Source organism: Pipistrellus hanaki, assembly GCF_964339955.1.
Source record: "Pipistrellus hanaki genome assembly, chromosome: 12".
In the NCBI taxonomy this organism is placed as follows: Eukaryota; Metazoa; Chordata; class Mammalia; order Chiroptera; family Vespertilionidae; genus Pipistrellus; species Pipistrellus hanaki.
In genome coordinates this window covers 48,321,627-48,338,402 of record NC_140514.1, presented here as the reverse complement: position 1 = coordinate 48,338,402, position 16,776 = coordinate 48,321,627, and the positions used below count along the sequence as shown (strand labels likewise).

The following is a 16,776-nucleotide window of genomic DNA, read 5'->3' as shown; positions in this document are numbered from 1 at the left end:
AGCAAACTCATTAGTCCACAGAGCCGCAGTTTGCCGACCACTGGGCTCAGACAGTCTGACCTCTTCCCAAAGAGGAAAGGAGGCCGGACCGGCATGGCTCAGCAGGTGAGCATCGACCTATGAACCAGGAGGTCACGGTTCGATGCCTGCTCAGGACACATACCCAGGTTGCAGGCCTGTGAGATGTGCAGGAGGCAGCCGGTCAATAAGTCTCTTTCATCATTAATGTTTCTGTCCTCTCTCCCTCTCCCTTCCTCTTTGAAATCAATAAAATATATATATATATATATATATATATATATATATATATATATTGTATATATATATGTATGTATGTGTGTGTGTTTTAAAAAGAAAGAAATGAGCTTGCATGGACAGAGCCTGAGAGCAGAGGGGTGCCCAGGCCCTCCATTTCCACTGGCCAGGCGCCCGGAGACAGGGCTCCAGGGCCCAGCACTGCTCACAGGCCGCGTGCAGGGGAGAGGGGCTGACTGGGAATGCTCAGTGCCACCCCAGCCCCGAGCAGCCTCTGTGCCCGGAGTCAGGCCGCCCTGCTGCGCCTCCGGAAGGAACAGAGCCAGAGACCAGGCAGGCCCAGGCGGAGGGGAAGGAGCAGCTGTGTTTCCTAGGGTGCAGTGCGGTGCAAGACGCTCTGAATGCGGGAGGCAGGCTGAGCTCACCCAGCCCCGGCCTTGCATCAGCTGCAGAGCTGGCTCCAGGGCCCTGGGAATCAAGCAGGAGGCTCCCAGGAGCTTGTTGGCCTTGCCTCTTGCTCTCGGGGAGAGGGGGTCAAGGCGAAACAGTCACACTCAGGCACCCCGTTTCCGGGTCACCCAGCTGCCTCCGCTTCCAGCCTCCCGGCAGCAAACAGCCTGCGTGATCCAGGGCAGACCCAGCTGAGGGCCTGGCGGCTGTCCAGCCTGCCCAAGGCCTCCTCGCAGGAAGCTTCCCAATGCGGTGGTGTCTCCCAGGCCGGTTCGGGGACGTTGGGGCTGGTTCCTTTCTGGCCTCTGACCTTACCTCTTTCTTTCTTTTAAAAAAAATATATATATATTTTATTGATTTTTTTTACAGAGAGGAAGGGAGAGGGATAGAGAGTTAGAAACATCGATGAGAGAGAAACATCGATCAGCTGCCTCCTGCATACCCCCACTGGGGATGTGCCCTCAATCAAGGTACATGTCCTTGACTAGAATCGAACCTGGGACCCTTCAAGTCAGCAGGCCGATGCTCTATCCACCAAGCCAAATCAGTTTCGGCTGACCTCAACTCTTTAAAAATGACCCTCTACCAACAGCTGCAGATGCCGCAGACATGGGCAGGAAGTGTATGGAAGACTTCCAATAATAATAATTATCAGAGCTCACGAGGCCTTCTATTGCACGCTTGATTTATTACTGATCCACCTCCAGTGTGAATGTGACCGGTCCCCGGAGGCAGTGCTTCCAGGCTGTGTGCAGGGGAGCGGAGCTGGCTGGGAAGTGCTCAGGGCCACCCCAGCCCCAAGGGTGCAGCGGGAAGCAGATGGACTCCGGGTTCTGTTTTCTCCTTGAGGTTGAAAACATCCATGAGAGCTGCCTGGCACCTCCTCTGTCCCTAGATCCCTTTAGGCTGCACAGGTGTGTGCGTGGGGGAGAGACGCCTGTTCTAAGTGTAAGCGCAATGACAGTCCCCTCTCCCCGCTCCCCACAGCTTCTTCACAAGGTGTGTGAACTTCCCCGCTCTCTGGGAAGCATCCATCCGCCCTCCTCCTTCTCCGACCAGTGCTCTCCTGCCAGGCTCCTGCTCCAGCCTACTGTCTGTCACATGCTGAGAGCTGAGCTGAGGGCTGTGGGCAGAGGAAAGGAGACCAGAAAAGCGGCCAGAGCAGAGAGCACGGCTGGGGAGCAGGGACATGGGGCTCATGGGGGGCCTGAGGCCGGGGCCTGGGCCCTGCGTCAGCCTCAGCTTCGTGCTCTGGTCTCTCCTGGACTCGGTTTCCAACTCTCCCTCAATTCCTTTCCATTCCCAGTGTTAGCCCCAGCTAAGGTGGTGCTCGAGGGAAAAAATGTACATAACCCCCACCCCACCACAGACCCCAATGCCCTCCCCAGCCTTCCTTTCCTCATCTATAACCCGAGGAGACAGGACCGGCTCCCAGCGCAGGTGTCGGAAAGAGTCACTTCAGGGCCACAAGTGCCTGTACCATTTTTTGGCGAGAACTTCCATGTCTTTTGGTGATCTCCCTCTACCCAGCCCCCACGCTGGCGTTTATTCTTGTGTTTTTGTTCCTGGTCTCTGACCCGTCTGTCCTTCTAACTTCCAGGACTGCGAGGAGGCTGGGCTCGGTCTATTCATTATCTCATGACAAACATCAGGCGATTCAAAACCCCCATTTGCCTTTTGTAAACTGCCCTCCTGGGTTATCACTTGATCCAGAGTGCACTGCGGATGGATGGGTGCTCTCCCAAAGGACATGCAGGGAGCTCAGCGGAGGGCCAGGTGGGTGGGACTGAGCGGGGCGGAGAGGCTGGGGTGGGGGTGGAGACAGGGATTGAGGGGGAGGCGGGGCGGGCTGACACACAACCCCAGGCAGCAGTGTACATGGCCCAGGGCCCCAGGATCTTGGAATATTGCAACTGGGAAGGCCCTGGAGGTTTTATAGGCCACCACCCTGCCCCTCCAGCCATTTTATTTGTTTGTTTATTTGCTAATCCTCACTCAGGGATGTTTTTTCCATTGGGTTTTAGAAAGAGTGGAAGGGAAGAGAGGGGAAAGAAAGAGGAACATCGATGTGGGAGACACACATTGATTAGGTGCCCCAACCAGGGGTAGGGATCAAACTTGCAATCCAGGTACATGCCCTTTATCTGGAATTGAACCAGCAACCATTTTTTTTTTTGGTGGTGGTGGTGGTGGGGTTTTGACCAATGCTCTATCCATCAAGCAACACTGGCTGGGGCCCACCCAATTTTAAAGATGAGGCCCAGCAAGATCAAGTGACCTGGAAGAAAGTATGTATTAATACCAAAAAAGGAGGGAGAATTTGACTTCCTTTTAAAGAAGGGTCCTTTGCTTCAGGAAAAACTCTCTCTTCAGGTTGTATTTTTCTGTTTTCGTCATAGTCTGGCGACACCATCATCATTGTCCATGCTTGTTCTGAGAACCAGATTTGGAAACCATGATCCCAAAGTCCTGCTCCCGACACCCCTCTTTCTGCTCAACCAGATTTGCAAAAGAAAGAAAGGAATATCTGGGAGAATTTAGATCAAAACCAATTTTATTTTGTTTTTTACTGATTGGTTGATTTAGAGAGAGGAAGAGAGAGAGAGAGAGAGAGAGAGAGAGAGAGAGAGAGAGAGAGAGAGAGAGAGAGAGAGGAGAGATTTGTTGTTCCACTTATTTATGCATTCATTAGTTGGTTCTTGTATGTCCCTGACCTTGGGGTACGGGGACATGCTCTAACCAGCTGAGCTACCCGGCCAGGGCTGTCAAAGCAACTTTAAAATGGCCTCAGTGTTTCCATAAAGATAAGCAGGCCAGCAGGATCGTTACTGCTCATAATGGGGCGCAGGCAGGACCTCTGCCCAGGAGCCGTGGGCCAGAGCTGGGACTTACTCCTTGTTGAGCAGTCAGAGGCAGGCAGGTAGGTAGGTAGGCAGGCAGGCAGGCAGGCAGGTGGCTGACTCCCCTCAGATCCTTGGCGCGTGAGGAGGACTCTGGGAGTACTGATCTGGGAAGACAGTGAGCATGCAGGGCCCTATCCCGGTGGGGAAGGGCTGCTTTTCTAATGTCCCCCTGGTCCTTGGAGAGTGGGAATGAGGGGAGAGAGGGGAGCCCTTCACTGGGTGTGGAGGAGGAATGAGATGCGAAGTTGGTGCTGGGCCCAGAGAACGCACTCAGTAAATACAGTGAATGATGTGTGGGGTAGTTTATATGGCGGGTTTAGAGCCAGCCAGACAAGTCTGAATTCTAGTTCCACCACTACCTCTGTGCTTCAGGGAACTCCTTCAGTGGCCCTAAGCCTCAAGGTCACAAAGTGCCTGTACCAAGCAGGTATCCTCTTTAAAAATAGCGGAGGCCATTCTCCCACCAGTTTAGAACCCCCCCCCCCCAAAAAAAAAAAAATTCTAGCTCTGGGACTCCTACTGCTGGGAGGAATCCGATGGCAAAAGCTGGGACCTTGGAGCAGCATTCCATGTCTCCAAGACTATCTTCTCCTGGTCTGGGCCTGACCTCTGCCTCCGGGCTCTGTCCACAGGGGGAGGAGGGTGGCCATTTGCAGCTCAGGTTTGGAAATGTGGTCTGTCTGTCTCTCTCTCTCTCTCTCTCTCTCTCTCTCTCTCTCTCTCTCTTTCTCTCTCTCTCCAGAACTAGGCCACATGCCTGGTCCAATGGAGGGAGAAGTGGGTGGTATTCCCAGGAGGAGGGGAATGGGAAATCAGGTGGGCAAACAGAACAACAACCACAGCACCTGTAACACCTAGAGGCCGCACGTGTGTATTGTGTCGGCGAAGCCCAGCCCGGAGGAGCCCCTGAACTGGTGGGGCCAGAGCCAGGCTTGGCCTGTTCGCAGTTATTATAGTATGATTACTAGGTTCGAGTCATTTGGCTCCACTAGAGATATGTCAGGCTCCGAGTTAGACTAAGGGCATCTCCTATATACCTTGTCTCGCTTTCACAACAACCCTAAGAAACAGGTATTATTAGCCCCATTTTCAAGTGAAGAACAGAGGTTAAGCTCAGGCCAGCCGTGAGTGACTGAGGCACATTCAAGCTTGGGCCCTTTGGTCTCCAGAGCCCGGGTTTCCCCCAAGGTCAGGCTGCCTCTTTGGAAACCAAAGCTGAAAGCTTGCTGGAGGGTTGCGCTGGCCCCAGCAGGCGGGGTCTTCAGGGTAGGTGACCATGGCTCCACGGCCATCCCGCTACATGCTTCCTCGGCTCTGCCCTTCCCAGCCAACGGAGACAGGTACGCAGCTGAGTGATACATGGTTTCTTCACCAAGCCCAACACTTGATCCCCCACCCACCCAGTTGGTGACCCTGCTTAGACTTTTCTAGAGTTTGGCCTTCAGGGTGAGAGGAAATGGGAATGAGTTGTTCGGAGGGACACTGGCCTGGCAAGCAAGCCGAGGGGTGGCATCTCTCACCCGGACCACAGAGCTATCTGCAGGTGCTGACTGTCCTCCGGCCTCTCTGCTGCCCTCAGCCCGTCAGCACCTCACAGCTGGAGCAATCCTCCTGAAACACCCTCCTCCCGCAGCCAGCCCTGCTCAGGGCCTCACTGGCTCCCTGTGCCCACCCATCAGGGAGGCCTCCCAGGCTCCTCCAGACCTATCCTCCCGCCACCCTCCCCCTCCCCCCCCGCCCCCCGCAGCTTTCTCGCCCACCGCTGCCCCTCCCTCACACTTGGGAAGGCAACACACTTGGAAAAACAGGAGAGCACAAACCATAGGTGGTTATTTATTTTAATTACAGTATTGTTAAAAATTCACTTCCTCAGTCACACCCGTCACATTTCGAGTGCTTGATAACCTCTGTGGCCCCCGTACGGAGGTGAACGTAGAATGCCCCCGTCATCACAGGAACTCGTGCTGCACCGCACTGGCCTCCGCCTTTCTCTACGGAGAAAACCCTAATCGAGGGATGCTATCGGCTTTAGAGGAACTTGGAGTACACTCGACCTATTCTGCGGCTCCGCAGATATCCGGCCTGGGGACACAGCAGGGGAGCAGGAGGAGTCGGTCCTTTCCTGGAAGTGGAAAGGCCGCGGCCAGGGAGTGTGGGAAGTGCCTGTGCCCAGAGGGGGGAGGGGGCGGGGGGGGGCATGAAGGCTTCCTGGAAAGGTGGACACCTGAGCGCAGGATGCAGACTGAGGAGGCAAGAGACAGGTGGCACTCTCCAGACCACATGTGTCAAACACAAGGCCCGCGGGCCAAATCCAGCCCGCCAGGCCTTGCAATGTGGCCCGCACCGCGCTGTCATCACTGCACTCCGCTGTCAGTTTATGACATTGTCAGTTTATGACTGTTCAGTAAACCATTCGGCCCGCGATTTAGGCTGGATTTTAGATTTTGGCCCCTTCTCTGATTGAGTTCGACACCCCTACTCCAGACCATTGGGGTCCCTTTGGCATTCACTGTCCCCACTGCCTGCCTGCTCCGTCTCTCTTGTTCACCTAGCCGGGACCAAATGGGTCCCAGAGGGCCACCCCACCCGGGTCAGGCTGGGGCAGCGGCGGTGAGGAAGCTGCAGAGGAGGGTGGCTGTCTGGGGGTCGCTTATCCACCCCACCCACCCAGCTTCTGGCGCAGACCCCAGCTGCCATCCCCTCCCTTCCCGGTGCCAGCTGGCTGCCCCATGCTGCCCCTCCTCCGGGTGTCCTGTAGGAAACTGCATCCCTGCAGCGACTGGAAAGTGGCCGTCCGTGGGCCCAATTCACCGCCTTATTTGGAAGAGGAGCGAGCGCGCTGCCCAGCGGGCCCTGGGTGTTCAGTCCTGTCGCTTTAGGCGGAAAGCCTCGCCCTGGGGTAGCCGGGAGGGCCTGTCCTCACCCCTGTCATCACAGAATCATCGGGGTAATTAATGTGCAAGAGCCACGGGGAATACAGCGGCCCCTGCATCGCCCCTCGCTCCGCGCCTCGCAGGAGCACTGCGCTCCCCGCCCGCGCTCCCCGGCCCCCGGCCCCCGGCTTTCCGGGGTCCCGCACCCCGTGTCGGTCGGGAGGCAAAGCCCCAGGCCGCTGTGGGCAGAGGGCGCGGCCCGATGAGCCAGCCCGAGCGGGGCGGCTCTGAGCGCCTTTGTTTCCGCGCAGTCACAGTCACATGCGCTTCCGGCACCGCGTGTTCCCGGCCCCGCGCCAGGCGCGCCCCCGCCGCCGCCCGCCCCTCCCGGAGCCCCGGCCCCTGAGCCCGCCCCTCCCGGAGCCCCGGCCCCGGAGCCCCGGCCCCGCCGTGGAGCCAAGCTCTTCCCTCCCAGGCCCGGGTGCCCAGGACCCGGGGGGAGCAGAGTGGACAAGTACTGAACGCCGTTCTGATCACTTAGGGAGCCGCAGAGGCAACACCGAGCCTCGCTCCCTGCCCTCTCCCGCCACCAACCAGAGCTAAACAAAGCCAGCCCAGGCACCCGGGGGCTGGCTCCCTGCCCCTCCACACAGACCATCTAAGGGCAGAGGCCCTGTCAGGGTGCAGAGTGGGGGCTGGCCACCCTGCTCTGTGGCTGCCAGGCCTGGTCTGTGCCCTGGGACACCTGAGAACTCCGAGCCTCACGGAGGCCACCTCTGCTTCGCTAAGCAAATTCAAGAATTTTAAAAAATATATATTTTATTGATTTTTTTACAGAAAGGAAGAGAGAGGGACAGAGAGTTAGAAACATCGATGGGAGAGAATCATCGGTCAGCTGTCTCCTGCACATACACACACACACACCCCACCCCCCCCCCACCCCCCCACTGGGGATGTGCCTGCAACCAAGGTAGATGCCCTTTGACCAGAATTGAACATGGGACCTTTCAGTCTGCAGACCGACGCTCTATCACTGAGCCAAACCGGTTTCGGCAAATTCAAGGATTTATTTAACAAATATTTATTATAATTATCTTAAACATATTTTTATTGATTTCAGAGAGGGAGAGATAGAAACATCAGTGATAAAGAGAGAATCATTGATTGGCTGCCTCCTCCACACCCCCTGCTGGGAATGAGCCCAAAACCCCAGGCATGTGCCCTTGACCGGAATCCAACCATCTGCAGGCCAACGCTCTATCCACTGAGCCAAACCAGCTAGGGTTCAACAAATATTTATTGAGAGCAAAATAGTGCAGGGCAACCAAGTCCCCCCAGAAGCCAGCCCTGTGGTAAGTCCCCCAGAGGATTCTCTTTGTCCCCGAAGTGCCCGGCTGTCCCCGAGAGGCTCAGCTCCCTGAGCAGACAGGCCTTCATCAGAGCAGTTTGGGAGCCCTAGTCACAGGCTGGCCACGGCCACCCTGGGGGCTGGGACTGGGGCCTGCCTGACCCTGCCTCCCGGCCTCGGAGAGGCAGAGAGCACAGGGCCAGGCTCTGGGGGAGCGTGGCATGGCGTTTTGGGACCCTTTCCGATTCTGGGCAACCTTTCCCGATGCCTCTCATCTGGGCCCGCAGAGCCTGGGACAAGGGAGGAGGAGGGCGGGGGAGGGGGGAGAGGGAGACAACCCAAGGTTGACAGAAGGTGGGGCAAGGAGCAACCGATGGGGCCAGCGGAGGGTGCGGGCGTCGTGTCTGTCAGGGCTTGGTGGGGAAGAGCAGACAGGTGAGTTGCCGGCTGCCACTGTGTCTGTCCACGAGGGGCAGGGGCTGCTGCATGTAGTGCTGGACCATGGCCGCCACGGAGGAGAAGCGCTGCGGAGAGGCGGGCACCAGTGAGGCCCTGGGGCTCATGCTGGGAGAACCGTCCTCAGGGGACTGCCGGCCTCTGGGGAGGGGGCTTGTTGACGTTTTTAAAAAGCACGTTCCTTCCCGTTTGTCTCATGAGGCTCCCCTGCCATTTTGTTGCCCGATCCCAGGCCCTGCACAACGTTCCTGTGACTACACGCATGGGCATGCTGTTGGCCACATCGTATTTCCAAGGCCAGATGGCAGTACCTCTGGGGACCTGCCCCTGGCCTCCCTCATGCCAGCCGAGTGGCGGGTGGCGGGTGACTGTTTCTAGTTTGCAAGGGCTGGGCCCCAGGTGAGTCCTGGCGCAGACAGGCGTCTGGACCCCCTGAGCCCTGCCTCCTCCCAGCCGGTTCACTACTCCCCCGAGGCCCCCGTGCAGCCGGAGACAAACAGGGGACAGGGCCTCTCCCCGAGGGAGGTGGGCCTCTGGGAAGGTCCCTGGCCGTTGTCATTTGCACCCAAAGGAGAGTTCCCCAGGCAGATCCTCCTGGTGGGGCCCAGGGCACTTCTCTGCTGTGACCTTGTTGCCCTTAGGACCCCTGCCCCCCCCAGCACCCACCTCCTCGTGGCTCCTGCCCTCCCGGCCCAGGGCGTAGTGGCGCCCGCCATCCAGCCGCCGGATGGGGATGTTGAAGACCCGGCCGCGGAGCAGCACCGCCAGGGTGAGGGGCTGCGAGCCGCGAGGCCCCGAGCTGGGGCGCACGGTGTAGGCCCCGTCCTGCGGGGGAGACCCGGCCGTCAGCCTCTCCCGCCCACCGGCCACCCGCAGCCCTGACCCTCGATGGCCACCCCCACCCTCCCCCGCAGTCCCCGCCTGCTCAGCCCCACAGCCCATGAGCCGAAGGGGTTTCTGAGAGGCCCCGGGGGGCTCTGCCCACCTTTTGGCATCGGAGCAGGGCACTCTCGACAGCATGGCGGTCACTGTTCTCCGAGTACCACGGCTGACCCAGCAGGCTGCCGTCCTGTGCACAGACGCGCACACACACACACACACACACACACACGCTCAGAGATGTGTGTGTTGGGGCACTGGATGGGGGTGGGGAGCAGAGAACCCCGTGGGGAGTGATTTGTGTTCGCAGCTGCCTTCCCAGGCTGAGTCTGTGCAAGCTGAACACAGATACGCCGGTGCCGGTACCCAGCCCCGTGCCACACGCATGTGTTCCTGCCATGGTGGGCACCGGCCCGCCCTCTCCCAGCCCCTCCTCACCTCCGCAGCGGAGCCTCTTCCGGTGGGGGCTGCGGGGCCCAGAGAGGAGCTCCTTCCTGCTGGGAGCAGAGTGCAGGGCTGGGCTGGGAGGGTTAGACAAAGGCGGTGTGGAGCACAGCTGCAGGGGTGCGGGAGGCTGCAGGGGGGGGGGTGCTTCCGGCGTGTCACCCCTCCTCTCCTCTCCTCTCTCGGGCTCTGGTGGGACGCACCAGGGAGGCCACACGTGACCTCCAATCGAGGGGCGATCTGGAGGGACACGCTGGTAGCTTCCTGCTTTGACGCAGGCCCTGGGAAATGGCCACTGGAAGCAGAGCTGTGGGGACCCCCTGGGCTGCGGCTGGGAAGGGCCGGGCAGGACTCCTGGGTTCTCACTGAAGGTGCCTGTACTCACCTTTGGAGGTGGCGTTCGCTGCTCCCTGGAACATAGGAGGGCTGGTCAGGAGAGACTTGGCTTCTCTGGGCCTGAGGTCCCACCCTGAGCCTCCCTCCCTCCCTCCCAGCTCACTCCCCCCCAGAGCAGCAGCCTCTTACACCCTGAGCTTCCTGGGGGGCCATGGGGGGCCTGTGGGGAGAAAGTTGGGAAACAGAGCTCAGGGTCTTTACTTCCTTCAAAATGAAAGGCCCAGGCAACCCAGAGGTCCCAGGGCCAGGGCTGGGGAAGCCTGAGTGCATCTCTCTCTCTCTCTCTCTCTCTCTCTCTCTCTCTCAGGCGCACGCACACACACACACACGCACACGCACAGGCGCATGTACACACACGGACAGGTGCACACACACACCCTGGTAGGCACTCACCTGGGCACTGTCGATACCCTTGGCAGAGGGGCTGGGGCCATCAGGGCTGGGGAGCTCAGAGCCTGAGGCCGGGCAGGGGCTGAAAGAGAGGGCAGGCTGCTGGGCTGGGAACAGGCCCGGAGGCTGGCCACGCAGGGCCTGCTTCTCCCAGGGCCTCTGGGAAGCCGTCCAGCCAGGCGGCCGCCGGGGAGCCCACACACAGCGCTGCTCTGCCGGGCCCTCCCTGTGGCCACAGCGGGCCAACCTGCACCAACGGTGGAAGCCTGTGTGTCCGTGTGTGTCCTGTGCGTGTCCCTGTGCGTGTCCATGTGCGTGTCCCTGTGTGTGTCCGTGTTCCGGTGTGTGTCCCTGTGCGTGCCCATGTGCGTGCCCATGTGCGTGCCCATGTGCGTGTCCCTGTGTGTGTCCATGTGCGTGTCCCTGTGTGTGTCCATGTTCCTGTGTGTGTCCCTGTGTGTGCCCATGTGCGTGTCCCTGTGTGTCCCTGTGCGTGTCCCTGTGCGTGTCCCTGTGTGTGTCCTGTGCGTGTCCCTGGTGTGTCCCTGTGTGTGTGTGTCCCTGTGTGTGTGTGTCCCCATGTGTGTTCCTGTGTGTGTCCCTGTGTGTGTGTGTCCCTGTGCGTGTCCCTGTGTGTGTCCTGTGCGTGTCCTGTGTGTGTCCCTGTGCGTGTCTTGTGCGTGTCCCTGTGTGTGTCCCTGTGTGTGTGTGTCCCTGTGTGTGTGTGTCCCTGTGTGTGTCCCTGTGTGTGTTCCTGTGTGTGTGTGTCCCCATGTGTGTCCCTGTGTGTGTCCCTGTGTATGTCCTGTGTGTACCTGTATGTGTTCCTGTGTGTGCCCATGTGCGTGTCCCTGTGTGTGTCCATGTGCGTGTCCCTGTGTGTGTCCGTGTTCCTTGAGTGTCCCTGTGCGTGCCCATGTGCGTGCCCACGTGCGTGTCCCTGTGTGTCCCTGTGCGTGTCCCTGTGCGTGTCCCTGTGTGTGTGTGTCCCTGTGTGTGTCCTGTGTGTGTCCTGTGCGTGTCCCTGTGCGTGGCCCTGTGTGTGTCCCTGTGTGTGTTCCTGTGTGTGTGTCCCTGTGTGTGTCCTGTGAGTGTCCCTGTGTGTGTCCCTGTGTGTGTTCCTGTGTGTGTGTGTCCCTGTGTGTGTCCCTGTGTGTGTCCCTGTGTGTGTGTGTCCCCATGTGTGTTCCTGTGTGTGTCCCCGTGTGTGTGCGTCCCTGTGCGTGACCCTGTGTGTGTCCTGTGTGTGTCCCTGTGCGTGGCCCTGTGTGTGTCCCTGTGTGTGTTCCTGTGTGTGTGTCCCTGTATGTGTCCCTGTGTGTCCCTGTGTGTGTGTGTCCCTGTGTGTGTCCCTGGTGTGTCCCTGTGTGTGTTCCTGTGTGTGTGTGTCCCTGTGTGTGTGTGTCCCCATGTGTGTTCCTGTGTGTGTCCCCGTGTGTGTGCGTCCCTGTGCGTGTCCCTGTGCGTGTCCCTGTGCGTGTCCCTGTGTGTGCCCTGTGCGTGTCCTGTGTGTGTCCCTGTGCGTGTCCCTGTGTGTGTGTGTCCCTGTGCGTGTCTTGTGCGTGTCCCTGTGTGTGTCCCTGTGTGTGTGTGTTCCTGTGTGTGTCCCTGTGTGTGTCCCTGTGTGTGTTCCTGTGTGTGTGTCCCCATGTGTGTCCCTGTGTGTGTGTCCCTGTGTATGTCCTGTGTGTACCTGTATGTGTTCCTGTGTGTGCCCATGTGCGTGTCCCTGTGTGTGTCCATGTGCGTGTCCCTGTGTGTGTCCGTGTTCCTTGAGTGTCCCTGTGCGTGCCCATGTGCGTGCCCACGTGCGTGTCCCTGTGTGTCCCTGTGCGTGTCCCTGTGCGTGTCCCTGTGTGTGTCCCTGTGTGTGTGTGTTCCTGTGTGTGTCCCTGTGTGTGTCCCTGTGTGTGTTCCTGTGTGTGTGTCCCCGTGTGTGTCCCTGTGCGTGTCCCTGTGTGTGTGTCCCTGTGCGTGTCCTGTGTGTCCCTGTATGTGTTCCTGTGTGTGTTCCTGTGTGTGTGTGTCCTGTGCGTGTCCTGTGTGTGTCCCTGTGCGTGTCCCTGTGTGTGTGTGTGTCCCTGTGCGTGTCCTGTGTGTCCTTGTGTGTGTCCCTGTGTGTGTTCCTGTGTGTGTGTGTCCCTGTGTGTGTCCCTGTGTGTGTTCCTGTGTGTGTGTGTCCCCGTGTGTGTCCCTGTGTGTGTCCTGTGCGTGTCCTGTGTGTGTCCCTGTGCGTGTCCCTGTGTGTGTGTGTGTCCCTGTGCGTGTCCTGTGTGTCCCTGTGTGTGTCCCTGTGTGTGTTCCTGTGTGTGTGTGTCCCCGTGTGTGTCCTGTGCGTGTCCTGTGTGTGTCCCTGTGCGTGTCCCTGTGTGTGTGTGTCCCTGTGCGTGTGTGTCCCCGTGTGAGTCCCTGTGTGTGTGTGTTCCTGTGTGCGTGTGTCCCCGTGTGTGTCCCTGTGCGTGTCCTGTGTGTCCCTGTGTGTGTTCCTGTGTGTGTGTCCCTGTGCGTGTCCCTGTGTGTGTGTGTCCCTGTGCGTGTGTGTCCCTGTGTGTGTCCCTGTGTGTGTGTGTCCCTGTGTGTGTCCCTGTGTGTGTGTGTCCCCGTGTGTGTCCCTGTGTGTGTTCCTGTGTGCGTGTGTCCCCGTGTGTGTCCCTGTGTCTGAGGCACACGGGTGGTGAGAAGACGGGGGAAATGGAGTCAGGAGCTGGGCCTCAGCGGGTGCTCCAGGGAGCAGGGAGGTGCTCACCTGGACTGGGCTCGCACTCCAGGTAGAGGTCCTCCTCACAGGGCTGCGCGGAGCCCGGCACCTGGCAGAGAGGCTGTGTGGGCCGGGGTGGGACAGGGAGGAGGGAGGGCAGAGCATCACTGGGGGGGGGACTATTGGCTCCTCACTTCCCTCACAAGGCGCGCCTCTCTGGGGCCGGCTGGAATGAGTAACATTGCTCCTTTGCCTGGAAGGGGACCCCCTACAGGCCGAGCTCTCGGAGGACGGGGTGACCAGGACGAGCTGTGGCGAGGCCCTCCCTCCCCGTAGCTCTGAGTAGCACCCTCAGGACCACTGCGGCCCACAGGGAGGGAGTCAGCTCTGGGCCTTTCCCCTCGGCTTCAGGGACATTTCCTGGCCCGCCCCGGGCACTCCACCCAACCCTGCCAGCTTCTCAGCGAGAGGGGGCGGGGAGGGAGGGGCTGCTCACCACCGGGGCTGGTGCGCTCGGCTCTGAGGGGAGAGGAGAGGACACCAGTCAGCGCGGAGGGAGAGGGATGGCGGGACACCTCGGCCGGGGCTTCTCGGAGGGTGTCCTCGGAGCGCCCCCCGGGCAAAGTGTGTCTCTCTCACACACACACACACACACACACACACACACACACCCCGCCCAGGCTGTTAGCTGACTTGACCTCCCAACCCATTCGCCAGGCTTGGCTCCAAAGGACATTGGGCTGTTCCAAAAATCGGAACCCCTCAAGGTCACGAAGGTTTACCCACCACTGAGCCCGTAGAAAGGCCAGTCACTGTGCCTCAGGGCAGCTGTCTGACCTCGGGCAGGAGGAGGCTGCCCGCCTGGGGCCACTTTCAGACAAAAAATACTGGCCGCGGCCCCTCTCTGACAGCCAGGCCGTGGGGCACAGGCCCACGGGCAGTGACCTTGGGGGAAAGTCCCTGGGCAGAAGTGGCGATAGGACATGATAGAGTCAGAGACTGCTGGCCAAAGGCCCTCTGACGGGATGGCATTCGTGTGTCTCCTTAGCAGAGGAGGCCACCGGTGTGCCCACCCCTGACCCGGAGGCCACAACGGGTGTGGGCTCAGCGCCTGTGTGATCTCAGGCAAAGCGTTTCGTGTCTGGGACCTCAGTCTCCTCAACGGCCTGCCTTTGCGGTCGGCAGGCGGGGACGGGGGGCAGCGGGGGAAGGGCAGTGACCAGGGCCATCATGAGACCACTGGACATCAGCTGACCCTCCCCCCGTGGGGCCGGATCGCCCTTCTCAGGGCAGGGGAGTGCGGGGGGGGGGGGGGGGTTCAGAAAGAGAGAGGACACTCCCTTTACCTCGCCTCCCAGAGGCTTGGCCCTGCATCATGGCCTCCCGCAGGCTCAGGGCTGCCATCAGCTGTGGACACAGAAGCGGGGAGGGAGGACCGTGGGTGAGGGTGGGGGGTGCGAGGGGAAATCGAGGCATGGGGAGGACAAGGATGCCAGGGCAATGTGGATCTGTGCCGCTTAGAAAACCCTTCAGCCCAGAGCTGTTGGCTCTTCCCTGCGCCTGCCTCCATGCTGAGGCTCTGTCTTTGTTGTCAACCTCTCCCAGTTTTCCTTTTGATTCCCACAAAGTATGTGCTGAAAGCTGAAAGCTGGAGAGCTGGAGCGAGGGGCAGCTGAGCGGGGGTTCCGTGCCTCTCTGGCAGGGAGGGGTCCTCAGGCCCCAGGGCCCAGGGAGGGGCGGCAGCGCCCGTCTCCCCCACGCACCCCTCTTCCCGGCGGAGTCCTGGGTGGGGCTGGCTGGGCGGTGGGCGGGCCAGGCAGGTGAGAGAGGCGTGGGCTTCTGATGCCTCTGATTTGTTAGGGGCCTCTGGGGGGCAGATGTGGGGGAATCTTGCAAATGAGATGCCTCTTAGGTTTGTTCGCTGGGAAATGGGAGCCTGGGATGGGGCGGTGGGGCGGGCGGGAGGGGGCTGCGGGAGGCTGTTCACCATCGCGGGCTGGGGCAGGTCCTGGGGCTGCGGGGGCGGCAGAGACGCGGATGGGCCGCGGGGGCCTGAGTGATCTGGAACAGACACAGCATGGAATCTCCAGGTTCCTCCCGGGTGGGTTCCCATTTCCCTCCCGTCCCCACCTAGCTCTGTTCCTCCTCCTCCCTCCCTGCCCTCCCAGCTCCCTGCTTTCCCGACAGCCCGTCTCCATGGCAACTGAAGGTGGCCAGCTTCCCTGCCCCCACCCGCCCAGCCCGGAGGGGCCTGTGGGTGGGATGCCAGGGGGTTCTCCCGGCGCCCCTGCCCTGGCTCAGGGATGGCTGGGGTCTCAGAACCCGGGAAGGCCCCAGGGACCCAGTCAGGCCTCAGGCCTCCTGCTTTCCCAATGTTGCCTTGGATACACTGCTCTCTTTCCCCTCCCACCCCTTTCCTTTTTCCCCCTCCCCCTCCCCTTTCCTCTCTTCCTCTCTCTCTCCCTCCCCCCTCCCCCAGCCAGCTGAGGCCTCCCCTCACTGCCCAGCACAGATGGGGAAGAGGCAAGGCCTGGGCCTTCTTCCTTCTGTGGGGACCCTCCTCCTGCCCTGCCCGGCCCCACACTTTCTGCCTCCGCTTCCCAGTCCTCACCCAGGTACAAAGGCTCCTCCGCGGTGCCAGGAAGGTGGGCAGGGGCTAGGTTCACGGGCAGAGCCGCACAGGGAGGCAGCTCATATTTGTCCTCCTCTTCCTCCTCCTCCTCCTCCTGGGCCTTTGGGACGAAGTGTTGAACACAGGGAGGATGGAGGAAGTGCAGGAGGAGTGGTGGCCCCTGCCGCCCCGGCCCCCCAGCCCCAGGCTCAGCAGCTGGACTTACCCTGGGTCCCTCGGTCCCCGGGGCGGGCAGAGGAGATGGGTGGGGGACATCTGTCCTCCGGGCCGGAGAGTCTGGACGGGAGACGGGTGAGAGGGCCCCGATCTCCTCCCCACCCACCCCCTTTCCCGCACAATGACCCTCTCTCTTTCCCTAACAGCATGAGCCACCTGCAGGTCCGCAGTGGCCTCAGCCTGCACTCAGCTCAAAGGCCCATTCAGGGCCTCTTCCCAGCAGCAGGGCGGACGGCAGAGGCATTCTGGAAACAGGGGCGCCTCCCAGGGAGCAGCCGGTTGCCCTGGGCCAGGCCCCCACCCCAAGCATGCCTGCTCCTGACCAGGAGGCGGGGAGGCCGGGCCTGGCACCCTGTTCTGCTGGGCCCCTTGGGCCCCCTGTGGCACTTACCTGCACATTTAGGGGGTGAAAGGGGGGTCTTCACCCTGAAATCAGACTGTGGTCAGCTCTGCCCAAGGGGCCCTTGAGTTTTCATCAACCAGACATCCACACCCATGACATCCACACCCATGACATCCACAGCCATGCCAGTGCGGATGGAGCCCCTGGAGCTGAGTGCCGGCAGCTTGGGGCAGGGCAGCGGGTTAGCATCGGGGGAGAGCTATGCCCCGGGTACGTGGCTGGATGAGTTGGTGCCCCAGGGAAGCCAGTCGAGGGTGAGCCCTCGTGCTCACGGGGTGGAGGAGGCACAGGCGTGGTCGGACCGGTGGGTGGGAGGCCCGGCATGGCCAGCGCACCTCCCAGACGGCTGTGCCGGGACAGGGGTGGCGAGGCGGGGGCCAGAGGAGTGGAGGGCAGGGGGCGCTGGGTACTCACCGGGGCTTGCTCTCCCTGA

General features: G+C 60.6%; 1 protein-coding gene across 1 annotated transcript; it reads right to left on the bottom strand.

The window, feature by feature from the left end:
• Window positions 1-7,760: 7,760 nt before the first annotated feature.
• On the bottom strand, window positions 7,761-16,467 carry SH2D6 (SH2 domain containing 6; the record flags this gene model as incomplete). Its single annotated transcript, XM_084900944.1, has 13 exons — window positions 7,761-8,353; window positions 8,952-9,110; window positions 9,271-9,354; window positions 9,603-9,685; window positions 9,994-10,018; window positions 10,134-10,164; window positions 10,398-10,476; window positions 13,141-13,201; window positions 13,589-13,611; window positions 14,439-14,499; window positions 15,080-15,153; window positions 15,704-15,824; window positions 16,426-16,467. The coding sequence occupies 13 exons, from the start codon at window positions 16,465-16,467 to the stop codon at window positions 8,237-8,239; spliced, it is 960 nt and encodes a 319-aa protein (XP_084757070.1). The 3' UTR covers window positions 7,761-8,236.
• Between the last annotated feature and the right edge of the window lie 309 nt (window positions 16,468-16,776).